General features: G+C 38.2%; 1 protein-coding gene across 1 annotated transcript in view; it reads left to right on the forward strand.

Annotated features, from left to right (window-relative positions):
• The window catches only part of FAM227B (family with sequence similarity 227 member B), a 526,050-nt gene that overhangs the window by 61,422 nt on the left and 451,531 nt on the right, over positions 1-13,097 (forward strand). The window contains exons 3-4 of the mRNA XM_089670312.1: positions 7,606-7,843; positions 10,243-10,301. Coding sequence (XP_089526438.1) covers positions 7,606-7,843; positions 10,243-10,301 — 297 coding nt within the window. The remainder of the gene's footprint in view (positions 1-7,605; positions 7,844-10,242; positions 10,302-13,097) is intronic.

Consider the following 13,097-nt stretch of genomic DNA (forward strand, 5'->3'; position numbering starts at 1 on the left):
TTTGCATATGTGTTTGTGAAGCCTGGATAAGTGTTTGCATTGCTTGCATGCATTTAACATAACATTTGGACTCCCAGGGCAACAGCTACCACATTCGTCAGTTTATAACGTGTGCAACTGACCACGTCATATACGTTCTCACATGCCCATGTAAGCTCCTATATGTAGGCCGAACCACACGCCCTCTACGCAAACGCATAGGGGAGCACAGAAGACTTATAAGAGATGGATGCGATAAGCATAGTGTCCCCAGGCACTTTTTGCAATCCCATCAAAATAATTTCAGTCTTCTTGAGGTCTTAGCAATCGAACACATTCCAAAGGGTACATTTACTGACAATGAAAGACTAGCCCGTTTGTGTAAGAGAGAGACGTTCTGGATCTACAAATTAGGTTCTATGACCCCCAATGGTCTCAATGAGGATCTTGAAATCCATAGCATTATTTAACAAGTTTGACTTCTAGTCCCCGGAACTGGGATCCTCCAGTGTGTTTTTTATTACATACAGTATTGTCTTCTTTTAATCCTTGTTTTCTAATCTGCACTGTCACCATGTATATATTCTGTGCACTCAATTACGAATACATGTTATTACGCATCTATTACATTTATTTAATTATGAACATATGAGCTACCTAATTTGATACCAGGATTGATTTTATTATATCCCTTTTAGTCATACCTTTTATACAGTCATTTTCATATACCTTTGATACAGTCATTTTCATATGCCAAGCATTCACTTCTCCCTACTCCCTTCTTTGCCCATATACCCATATTTACCTCACTGTAAACGCAATTTTTGACATAGCTTCCATGAACCAGCGATGTCATTTTTAACTTGTGTGTTTTTTTTTTTTTTTGTTTTTTGTTTTTTTTTTGTTTTGTTTTTTTTATTATTGTATTACCTTTATTCTACTAAATATGAAAGTATATCATGCTTTCCAATGCTATTGTTTTGATACATATCATTTTTTATAATTTGCAATCTGTACCTTTAAATTTGTATTCAGCATTGCTTCAGGACGAGCCGTCCGCTCTGATTGACACCCCATCCCCTGCTAATTACACTCAGCCAGCCTTCCCTTTAATGGTCTTCTATATAATGGCCGCCGGCCATGGTTACCAGAGACTTGACAAAGCGCAACTGCGCGAAATATGTCGTCTTGGTAACCCCACATATGCTCCCAGCTGAAGTCAACGCCGGACACTGCCTTTGTTTGCCATGGTGACACCACCCAGGACGCTGGTACGCTGACACCACGTGATTTGAAGCCGACAGGAGCATTCTCTGATCTCAGCTCCCCTCAGAGCAGACGGGCCGTCCATTGGAATCACACTGTCCACTTCAGGCTGGTTAATTTTATTATACTTGCTACTTTATCTCACCCAATAAAGATGCACCTCCACTAAGGTGCTTGTCTGAGAGCATTTTCCACAGCGCCTTTTTTTCCAGCTCTCTATGATTTAAATATGGCTTTTTATTGGATGATGTTAAGACTAAACATCTTCACTAAAATAAATTCATCCTAATAGTGCATCTATTCTGAAATATACAAGTTTTTTTAAAATTGTGTTCATATAATGCAAATATTTTCGCAATACAGTATGTGTTTAAAAACACAATGCAAATAATGGCAAATCCTCTCCTCCAATGGTTCTGCATAGTTGACCCCATTATATGCCCCAATGGAATAATAGTAAATTCACCCAAAGTTATTGGAGAAAATGTAGGTGTGAGGACCACTTACCTATTCACTATATACAGAGTAGCAGCAGCAGCCGACCAACAAACAGAAGCCCAAATTCCAAGAAGTGGCAGGCTCCTCGCCCCATGGACAACTTCTAGTCACCTGTGATATACTTTCCTATTACGCAGTGATTTTATAAAGGGCTACCCCTGTGTGACATTATTGCCTAATGAAGGTTGTATAAAAAAGTAGGTACACCCCAAGGAAATTGTTGACATTTTCAACATATTTGAACAGGCCAGTGTTACAGTTGTGGCCAAAATTATTCAACCCCCACTGAAATTGAGTGTTTTGGCCAGTTTGACATTGCTTTTGATCATTCAGTCATCTTGCTTACATTTACATTAAAGAGGCACTTGTAGGTCAGACAAATATAACATAACAGTTATAATGAAATAACCACAAATGTCTTTTCTGTGCTCACAGCATTATCAGTTTTATTCAACCCCCAAGTGACATTCAATCTTAGTACTTAGTACAGCATCCTTTTACAGTTATAACAGCTTTTAAACGTGAAGCATAGCTTGACACAAGTGTCTTGCAGCGATCTACGGGTATCTTCGCCCATTCTTCATGGGCAAAGGCCTCCAGTTCAGTCACATTCTTAGGCTTGCGCACTGCAACTGCTTTCTTTAAGTCCCACCAGAGGTTCTCAATCGGATTTAAGTCTGGTGACTGCGATGGCCACTCCAAAATGTTCCAGCCTTTCCTCTGCAACCATGCTCTAGTGGACTTGGAGGTATGCTTGGGATCATTGTCCTGTTGAAAGGTCCAACGTCTCCCAAGCCTCAGGTGTGTGACGGACTGCATCACGTTTCCATCCAATATCTCCTGGTACTGAAGAGAATTCATGGTACCTTGCACACGCTGAAGCTTCCCTGTACCTGCAGAAGCAAAACAGCCCCAAAGCATGATTGACCCTCCACCATGCTTCACAGTAGGCAAGGTGTTCTTTTCATCATAGGCCTTGTTCTTCCTCCTCCAAACATAGCGTTGATCCATGGGCCCAAACAGTTCTAATTTTGTTTCATCAGTCCACAGAACACTATCCCACAACTTTTGTGGTTTGTCCACATGGCTTTTGGCATACTGCAGTCGACTCTTCTTATTCTTTGGAGACAGCAAGGGGGTACGCCTGGGAGTTCTGGCACGGAGGCCTTCATTACGCAGTGTGCGTCTTATTGTCTGGGCTGAAACTTCTGTACCCACATCTGACAAATCTTTTCTCAGTTCCTCAGCAGTCACACGGGGACTTCTCTCCACTCTACGCTTCAGGTAGCGCACAGCAGTCGAAGTCAGCATCTTCTTTCTGCCACGACCAGGTAGCGTTTCAACAGTGCCCTTTGCCTTGAATTTGCGAATGATGCTTCCTAAGGTGTCTCTTGGTATGTTTAACATCTTTGCAATCTTCTTATAGCCATTGCCCTTCCTGTGAAGAGAAATCACCTCTTCTCTTGTCTTCCTGGACCATTCTCTTGCCTTCACCATGTTTGTAACCACACCAGTAAATGTCTAGAAGGAGCTGAGTATCACAGTCATTTTAAAGCTGCCTAATTGGTGCTTATTATGCTTGATTGCTGCTCGGTGACATCCACAGGTGTTTTCAATACCTGATGGAAAGCACCTGTATGAACCTCTGTTCTTCAGAGTGGTAGTCTTTAAGGGGTTGAATAATTGTGGCAATGAAGAAACCACATAAGAACCATTTACTACTGTATTACATAAACAATTGATGTCATTTTAGTTGCATTTGGGTAGTTACAACGTCCTTGTAGGATTTGATTCTGAATACAATTCCAAATGTACACTATAGTCCCTAAACCCCTTTACAGCATTGGGGGTTGAATAATTTTGGCCACAACTGTAGATCTTAATTCAAGTAATGCCTACAGATAAAGGTGATATACTTTTATAAAACCCAGACATTTTGCCTTTTTTCAATCAATAATTATATAAAATATCAACAGATGTAATGGTGTACTGTGGACTGTGTACGCTCTTATACTGGCCATAGATGGATAGAATTTTAAATGAAAATTCTTAGAACATGTCTTAGGAAAATTTGTACGAAAATTCCCAAAACATTCTCAGAACATTCAAATGTCGTTCAAAGATTTTGTGTGCTTTTAACATTTGATTTCTGGATAAATGGACTTTACTGAATGAAAACCACATACACTGTTAGAAAGTTGTTCGGGAAAATTTTCCATCCTGTTCCTTTTGAATTTTCTCCTCACTGCAGTTGAAAACAAACATCAATTTGACCTACTAATGATGAGAAGAACAAACAAACTTTCTTTTACTAAGTATTTTCTTCTTTTCTACCTATCTATGGCCAGCTTAAGCCTCAAAAGATAGTATTGCCCTTTTTAGAGGAATTAACTTCTAGTAGGCATTTTGAAAATCTGCCCGCTAGTCTCTAATTGTAACTTGGTGAAACTTTTGACTACTCCTGTGTGCAAAATGTCAGCTTCATGCACACTTGATGAGTTTGTAGCTGCTCCTAGGGGCATTAGGCCTTTTCCTGCCTCTAAAGCCCCCTGTAAGTTAGCTCATGTGCTCATGCACACATAGACTTTTAGCAGCATTTAGAGGCAGGAAAAAAGACCTATGCCAGTGTGTCTGGGGAGGAGCAGAGTTTGGGCAGAAAGAATGTTTGTTAACACTAGGCGCATTTAGCTCTTGAGCATTAATTTATTTCAATGGCCAGAATAAATTACCTATTCTGGCCAATGAAATGAACACTTTTAAAAGTGTCAGGTGTTTTTTTCTCAGCAAAAACACAGCTGACTTCTAGGAAAGTTAGAAAAAATATTCCTGTGTGCATGAGGCCTTCTTCAGTTGAAATATGTGTGTGGGTTTTCTTGCTTGAGTTGTTTGTTTAAAATGCAATAACAACATTTCATCTGGATTTTCACTAAGCAAATGTATGACCCTCCATTTCATCTTTTAGAACCATTCCTTGGTGGATTTGCTATTGTGCTTTAGATAATTCTGTTGAAAGACCTATTCCTGGTTTGGATTCTTCTAGCACAAATCCTATGTAGGTTAAATCAGAATTGCAATCTCTTTCTGATTGTAGGTGCATGTACTTTCACACCAACTGTTGCAAAAGTTTCAGATCCCACAATTAAATTTTAGGATTTTTGGAGACTTCTTTTAGCATCAAACGGTCAGCTATTGGGCCAATTTTGCTAGGCAAACCATTCCTGAAGAAATTAGCTGTCATATTAAATATACACTGCTTGTAGATTTTTTTTCCCTAAAAGTGGAATGATGTATTTGAATTATTTGGTGATTTTTAAATCGGACTCATAGCCATAGACCACTTTCTCTCTGAGGGCCTTAAAGTGCTCTTTTGATCTTGGCATGATGACACAACGCACGTCTGTAGCAAACAGAACACACACCCTACATTTCTGGGATTTAAATAAGACAGCCTGCATCTGCATACACCCTATGGACATTCTAATCAATGGCACCTAATCTTGAACACCTGTTGCTAAGCTAATGAATTTTGCCACCTGACAAATCTGCAGTTGAATTAACTATCTGCTTAATTAATATGGTGCATGCCACTTCTAACAATGTCCTGCTCCATTATAATTGTGCAAGAATCTTAATTAATACACTGGTATATCTTAACCGCTTCCCAACCACGCTATAGCCAAAAGACGGCTACAGCGTGGTTGTCCAGCTCGGCGCTGTCGGTGATAAGGTAAAAGGCCAATCACAGCGGCCTTTTACCATGTGATTAGCTGTGTCCAATGACAGCAGATCACAATGTAAATACAGTTGCCGGTTATCGGCTGCACTTTCCTCACGCTGTCACAGTGCCCTGATTATCAGTGCCGCCCAGCAGTGTCACCCAGCAGTGCCACTCAGCAGTGCCATCCATCAGTGCTGGCCAGCAGTGTTACCCGTCAGTGCCCAGCAGTGCCACCCGTCAGTGCCTCCAGTCAGTGCTATCAGTCAGTGCCGTCCATCAGTACTGCCTATCAGTGCCCATCATTTCTGTATATCAGTGCCTCGTCATCAATGCCCACCAGCGCCACCTCATCAGTGCTACCTATCAGTGCCACCTCACCAGTGCCCATCAGTGCTGCCTATAAGTGCAGCCTCGTCAATGCACATCAGTGAAGGAGAAAAATTACCTGTTTGCAAAATTTTATAATAGAAACAAAGAAAACTTTTTTATTTTTGCTCTTTTTCCATTTACAGTGCAAAATATAATAACCCCCGTGGTGATTAAATACCACCAAAAGAAAGCTCTATTTGTGTGAGAAAAATTTCATATGGTTATAATGTTGCATGACCGTGCAATTGTCATTCAAAGTGCAACAGTGCTGAAAGCTGAAAATTGGCCTGGGCAGGAAGGGGGTAAAAGTGCAGAGTAGGCAAGTGGTTAAGGAGAGCCCTAGAAAGCAGAGAACTCATTGGGAGGACCACTTTGTGCTTTGCCAGTGCCAGAAGTGAACTAAAAAGTGATTCTTTGAACTATTTAACCATTACCTGTGACAATGAAGCAAATTCAGTGAACCGTAACATGAAACAAACTGGCTGGATTCACTGCAATCTTTCTCTTTAACTGGCTCATTTCCAACAACTCTTCTGTTCTTCCTGTTTTTTTTTCAGTTATTTTATTCATAAATAGATAAGTATTTGGGAGATTTTTTTTGTCGTATTGTTATTGCCTTAAAGTGAGAAACACATTTTGTGGCTTTTTTTAAAACTATATAGAGTATGCATATGTAAATTTTGTCATACATTCATAGCTTTTTTAAGTGATTTTAAAGGTTTAATTTTTTTTTTTGTAATAACATAACAAACATATCATACTTCCCTGCTCTGTGCAATGGCTTTGTGTGCACTCTCAATAGCTTTGCACAGAGCAGCCCCAATCCTTCTCTTCTAGGGTCTCCTGCCAGCGATCATGGCCGCTTTCTATGTGGGTACTCGTGCAAGCTCACTCCTAAGCCACCCTGTCTGTATCTATTGACACAGATAGGGCAGCTCAGGCCCTGCCCCTGCTCCCTCATCACAGGATTTGATTGATGGCAGCGGGAGCCAATAGCTTCCGCTGCTGTCAATCTCCCCAGTGAGAGAGAGATACATTACTCTCATGCACAGCGCTGGTTCGTGATCAAGCTCAGGTAAGTATAAGGGAGGTGAGGGGGGATCCTGTGACACATAAGGTTTTTTTTTTCCCTAATACATAGGATTCATTAAAGTGGTTATAAACCTCAGACATGAAATATGTACAAACCATATCTCTCTATAGTGTGCACTTGTCTCAATCCATAGCACTAAGTGTCATGTCTGTCCACTGGCTTGTTCCTCTACTATAAGCATGAGTCACTTCTGATGAGTTTTCCTGACACCAAGAGAAAAAGGATGACAGGGGAGGGCACAGCCTGTGACTGACAGCCTCAGCTCTGTTCCTGTGTGCTGTGTGGAGGGGGTGTGTCCCTCCCCTCCAATTAGCTCTCAGAGCTCTCCTCACCAATGTAACTTCAGCTCTCTGCCCCTGCTTTTCAGAGCTGAGAGATCCTGTGTTAATTCTGCACTTTGAATAAATGTAGAGGAAAGATGGCCAGAGATAAACAGGTACAGCTTATGTAGGAGGGTTTGTTTCAGGGTTTGTTGAGGCCAGTCACTTCACTGGATATATATGAGGGATTACAACCACTTTAAGGTATAAAAAAAAACCTTTAGGCTTTAGCATTATTAGAGATTGTCCATAGGTAATATTCTGTGTGAATTATGAATTCATAATGCAAACTTTACTGTATAAAATGTAAGTTATTGACTAGATTTTAACATCTAATTGTATTAATTTTTGTGTCTGATTAGAAAAACTGGCCGGAAAATCCTTTTATGGAAGAACATCTACCTAGAGAATTATTTTCTGCCACTAACCTTTCACTTGAAATGATTAACAAAGAATTTGTAAAGAAAGTACCCTTTAATAGTAAAGTTTTTGAAGACTTAGAAGCAGAAATTACAAAACACATGACTTTTTTGGATAGTTATTCATCTCAGATAATATATTTACCAACTTCAGAAGACCATCTTTGTTCGGTAAATAGAAGTAAGTAGAATTCCAGCCTTGCTCTTCACTGGCATCTAATCTGCCAATCTTACTGTGATCAGATGTAAATGGAATAAAATGTATAAAATTGCAAAAGAATATAAAGATCTTGTTAAATTGTTTTTTTTTTTAGTATGCATATGTTTTAAACAAACATTGTTTATTATATCATAACACAAAGATAGTGAATCCAAGGGTGGAGTTTGAGGGGGTCAATGGTGACCCCGCCCATGCCTCAGGGAGCCTGTGTGGCCTCCCTGTCACATTAGGTTTTATGCAGTGTCACTTGGGAAAAACAATTGCCGCATCACCTGTACCACCTTAGGTCAGGACTGTATTGAATTTCCCTGTATATATTTATGCATTTCCATGGGATTTTTAAGTATCAGCAATGTCTACTGAATTTTGAGAAAAATACAAGGGCCATAGAGATGAATAGGACTAGATGGGAACACACAATTCATGCATTAACATGCATTCTAATACAGATGGTACCTTTTTTGCCTGAAAAATGTGTAAAAGCATGTGCAAAAACATGAAAAAAAAATGTGTGCATTTTAAAATGTAAAGTGTACATCTAATTTTTGTTTAATGCCATATACCTGTTAGCACTCTAGCCATATTTATCTTTTGGACTCTCTCATAGTTTACGCTGCATATTATAGATACTTTGGTCTAAAGATGCTAGTAAGTTATTAAAGCTTAATGACTGAAACAAAGCATGTATAGCTTTTTATATTTTTATTGTTATTATTATTATAGATTCTTATATAGCGCCATCAATTTACACAGTGCTCTGCATATATATTGCACATTCACAACAGCCCCTGCCCTCAAGAAGCTTACAATCCAGTCCCTAAGGCTGGATTCATGCTTCAGCGTAGTGTCTCTTTAAGTGTTTTTAGTGCGTTTTTTTCCGCGCAATTTTTGTGTGTGTATGTACGTTTTCATGCAGCGTTTCTCAGGCGTTTTTGAGCTGTGGCATTTTTTTTATTAGCCAGTATAGAAAAATATCATTTGTTGCATTATTTGTTGCTAGGTTTTTCAGGTTTATTAGCTTTTTCCATCAGCTTTTATTTCTTTTTTTTATTATTCATTTATTATCTTTTTTTTGTTAGGGTAAGGGGTTAGAGTTAAGGTTAGGGTTAGGGGTTAATATTTTATTTACTGTCTTCTTATTTTTTTATTTTTTTTGTTAGAGTGTTAATAATAATACTAATAAATACATTTATAAATGTAAAATAAATACACAAATAAATAAAAATAGTTATAAATAAAATAAATTAACAATATGTAATAATAAATAAAATAATTAACCCCTAACCTTAACCTTGAAAAAATATATTAAATAAATTATGAATAACAATAATAAGTATTATTTATTTTATATTAGGGTGTTTATTATAATTTTATTAATATTATTATTATTCATAATAATAATGTATTTATTTTTAAGGGTTAAGTTACTTTTACACTGAGGAGTTTTTCAAGCGTTTTTGCGTTAAATAAAGCACACGAAGAAAACAGCTACTCTATGTATGTGAATGTATATCTATGTATGTTTTCACACTGAGGCGCTGTGCTTGCGGTGCGGTGTAAAAACTCCTGCTTGCAGCATCTTTGGGGTGTTTGGGAAGTTAAAAAAAAGTCCCAAAAATGCCTCTCTCCATTGAAATCAAGGAAAAACGCCTCTGAGAAGTGTCTTTGGTGCAGTTTTAAGTCACGTGTCCTTTAAAAAAATGCGATAAAAACGCCTATGCAGTTTTTAGGTGTTTTTGCTGTGGATCAGTGTGAAAGTAGCCTTAGGGGGTTTAGGTTAGGAGTTATTTTTTATTATTATTATATTTTATTCATTTATTTTATTTATTTAGGATTATTTTTATTCATATTTATTGTATTTATTTTACATTTATATATTAATTTTATTTATTTACATATTACTATTTTTTTTTTTCACTTCAGTAGAAAAACGCACAAAATGTGCAAATCTACTCTATGTTAGTGACAAAAGGGCACCAGAACTTCTTTGAGCTTTAGACTTTTGCTTCGGGCGACTTGGAGTGGAGGTATAAACCATCTTCATTGAGAATAACAAGTGTTTTAGAGCTTCGAGCTACAAATCACTCAAGTGTGAATGGGGCGTAACTCACATTCATACATACTAGGGCCAGTTTATACAAGAGCTAATTAAGCTACCAGCATGTCTTTGGAGTGTGGGAGGAAACCAGAGTACCCAGAGGAAACCCGCGCAGGCACAGGGGGAACATGCAAACTCCATGGTTTAGATTTAAACCAATATATTTGTTTTTGGTTCTATGATAAGATACACTGTGGTTTTAATCTCACTGTGTAATTATTTTTCTGATGTTCATTTTACCCTTTACACTTTTCTCCTTTAGCCTTTGTTACTGAAGTTGAGTTTCTTGAACTGTCTAAAAAAGCTCAAGTTAAAATTGAGGTACAGCTTTCCCTTTTTAATGATATACAGTTTGGACCTGCACATCTGTAACATTTATGCTGTATTTATTTTCTGCTGTTATTGTCTGATATTTGTATCATAAATCCCCTCTATGTATAATAATTTGTCTCAATGTGTGCTGTTTATCCCAGCTACTCATACACAAGATGACAGTAGTTTGTGGCAGGATGGTATCTCATGTCTATGTGTCTGTGGCTTCTGCATTTGCTAGCCATCTGTTGTTGGAACATTTAAATGGATAGATGAGAAAATCTACCCAGAGTGCTGTTGTTTCCCCAAGTCAACTTAATATGCAGAACTTAGCCATGAGCATGCACTTAAGGCGGTTAGCACTTGCCTGTATGATTTGATCATTTTCTAAAGTGTATGGCAGCCTAAACTTCATCTATAAGCCTCACAGACTAACACAGACTAATTAGCGTACCTTTGCATAAGCTTGCCTTTGAAAGTATGTCTTCTTCTGAGTTAGTCAAATGCTAAATGAAAATACACTATGTGTAGGGTCACAGGCAGAACAAGAAAAAAAAATCTAGGAAATTGAGACAACATTGTAAACACGTGCCAGATATCTCATACCTATAATTTATATGTCTCTAAATGTCCCATAAAAGCAGTGTCCATCCTTAAATGTACACTTTAATCAAAATTAAAATATATGCCCTGGAATATATATGGAGGACAATGCCTGATTTTTCTTTTTTTACTGGTTATTTTTTATACTGTATAATGACCCCACTCTTTTTTTTTTTTATGTGATATGGTAATTTTGGCAACCCTTTTGTGTCCCTGCTTGTAATGTAGGGAATGTATTTCTACAATCACATCATGTAGGTTCCTTACTTTCTTTGATGTGCACAACATCTCACGATTATAAGTGTCAGTACTTACAGTGGAAAGAAAAAGTCTACACACCCTGTAAAAATGCCGGGGTTTTGAGAAGTAAAATAATCAGACCAAGATAAATCACTTCAGATTTTTTCCACCTTTAATATGACCTACAATCTGCACACTTCAATTAAAGACAAACTGTAATTATTATTTTGTGTTGAAAAAAAAAATGTGGTTGAATAAGTGTAAGCACCCTCTGTGACGGGCGCGGCATCAGACCCCAGTCCTTCTCACCAACTTGTGACCGAAGGACTAGCCAATCTAAAACCGCGCTGCCACTTGCGTACCAATGCCACTCTCAGCTGCACCCTGCACAAAGATTTTCCAGCTCACTGGACCCCAATCTAGGTGCCAACAGCCTGAGAGCGATTGTTACTGGGTCAGGTTAATTACTCAATTAACCCTTCACACTGCCACTACCGTCTTTTTACAGTGAAGGAGGAAACTCACAAATCTTAGCAGTAACACTATGATGTTTAAATAAGCGTCTGTATACACACTGTCACCGCAGACAGATGTATCCAGAGGTTTTAAAACACACAGTAGAACTCTTCAGAGACGGGGATACTTAGTTTGCATTAAAGAGCTTTAGAAACTATTCAACACTTTTCAGAAAATAGGATTTATTACTAAAAAATATTTACAGAAAAGATGTAACCAATATATATATATATATATATATATATATATATATATATATATATATATATATATATAAATAAATAGAGAGAGCAATAACAGAACAGAGAGATAAAGAAAGAAAAGAAGTTTAAGAAGGTAGAATACTTGCAGAAATCCTGGTTTAAGCAGCGTTCAAGTGTCCGAACAAAAGGGTGCCTTTTCTCCCAAAGTTGGTTCCTGATGTTAAAAGGGAGAATCTCTTCATCTTCCTGTCCAGGCATGACAGCCTGTTTTATAGTGTCCCAGCAGGGGGTGTCTACTGAAGCCAAGGGCCAATCACCTCATTTGGGGAGGGGGTTTAGGCGGAGACCCAGGCTGTGACCCAAATCCCTCCCAAGTTTAAAACATGGTCAATAACCTTCCATGGGTGCATGCAGCAGCCTAGCCATTGGCAGGTTAATATGCAGAACCATATTCTGAACGTCCAGACATCAAATATGATATATCTAACTGTGACGGTTAAAGAGATATTGCTTTCTGCTCTCTGGTAGATGTTATCTAGGGGTGTAAGGTATCAGGCGACTTGTAATAAAATGACCAATCTGAATATATGCTTTGTTTTATTGTACCTTGTTCCTGCTGGGATTTATGAAATTGTATGAAAAAGTGGTTTCAAGTGGGATGTCTGTTTTACTGCCACTCTGGAATGCTTTCATGTCCAGTGACAGACTGATTTATAGCTTTACGCTCAGGCCAAGGCAAGGGTCTGACAGACATCATGGAATCAGCTAATTGGGTTTACAACCATGAAGTGTATCCAGCTGTGCCCGATGCCCTTGTCCCTCCAGCATACACACTACATGCCATTCAAAAAAAAAGGGAGGGGGACTGATTTGGAGTGAGAATGACATTTGCAAAGTATGATCCAAATTATAGTTGTCATTGTCCATATCTGGCTGTGTTCAGAATTAGCCAATCATATTCAAACTGATATTACATAGTAGTCAGTACACGCCAAGTTCAGCTGTTTTAGTGGGATTTTTCTGACATTTACTAAGTTGACTCTTGCAACAAAAGCAATAGTCCATAGAGAGCTTGCAACGCATCAAAGGGATCCCATTGCAAGAAGCTATCAGTCAGAATAAAGTACAAAAAATTTCCAAGGCATTAGATATACTATGAAACACAGTAAAGGCTGGTAATTAACAAGTGACAACAAGTGGAAAATATGGCGCAACAGTGACATTACCAAGAACTGGACTTTCC

The sequence above is a fragment of the Staurois parvus genome, unplaced genomic scaffold (assembly GCF_062004578.1).
Source record: "Staurois parvus isolate SC_StPar_1 unplaced genomic scaffold, SC_StPar_1.0 ptg000089l, whole genome shotgun sequence".
Classification (NCBI taxonomy): domain Eukaryota; kingdom Metazoa; phylum Chordata; class Amphibia; order Anura; family Ranidae; genus Staurois; species Staurois parvus.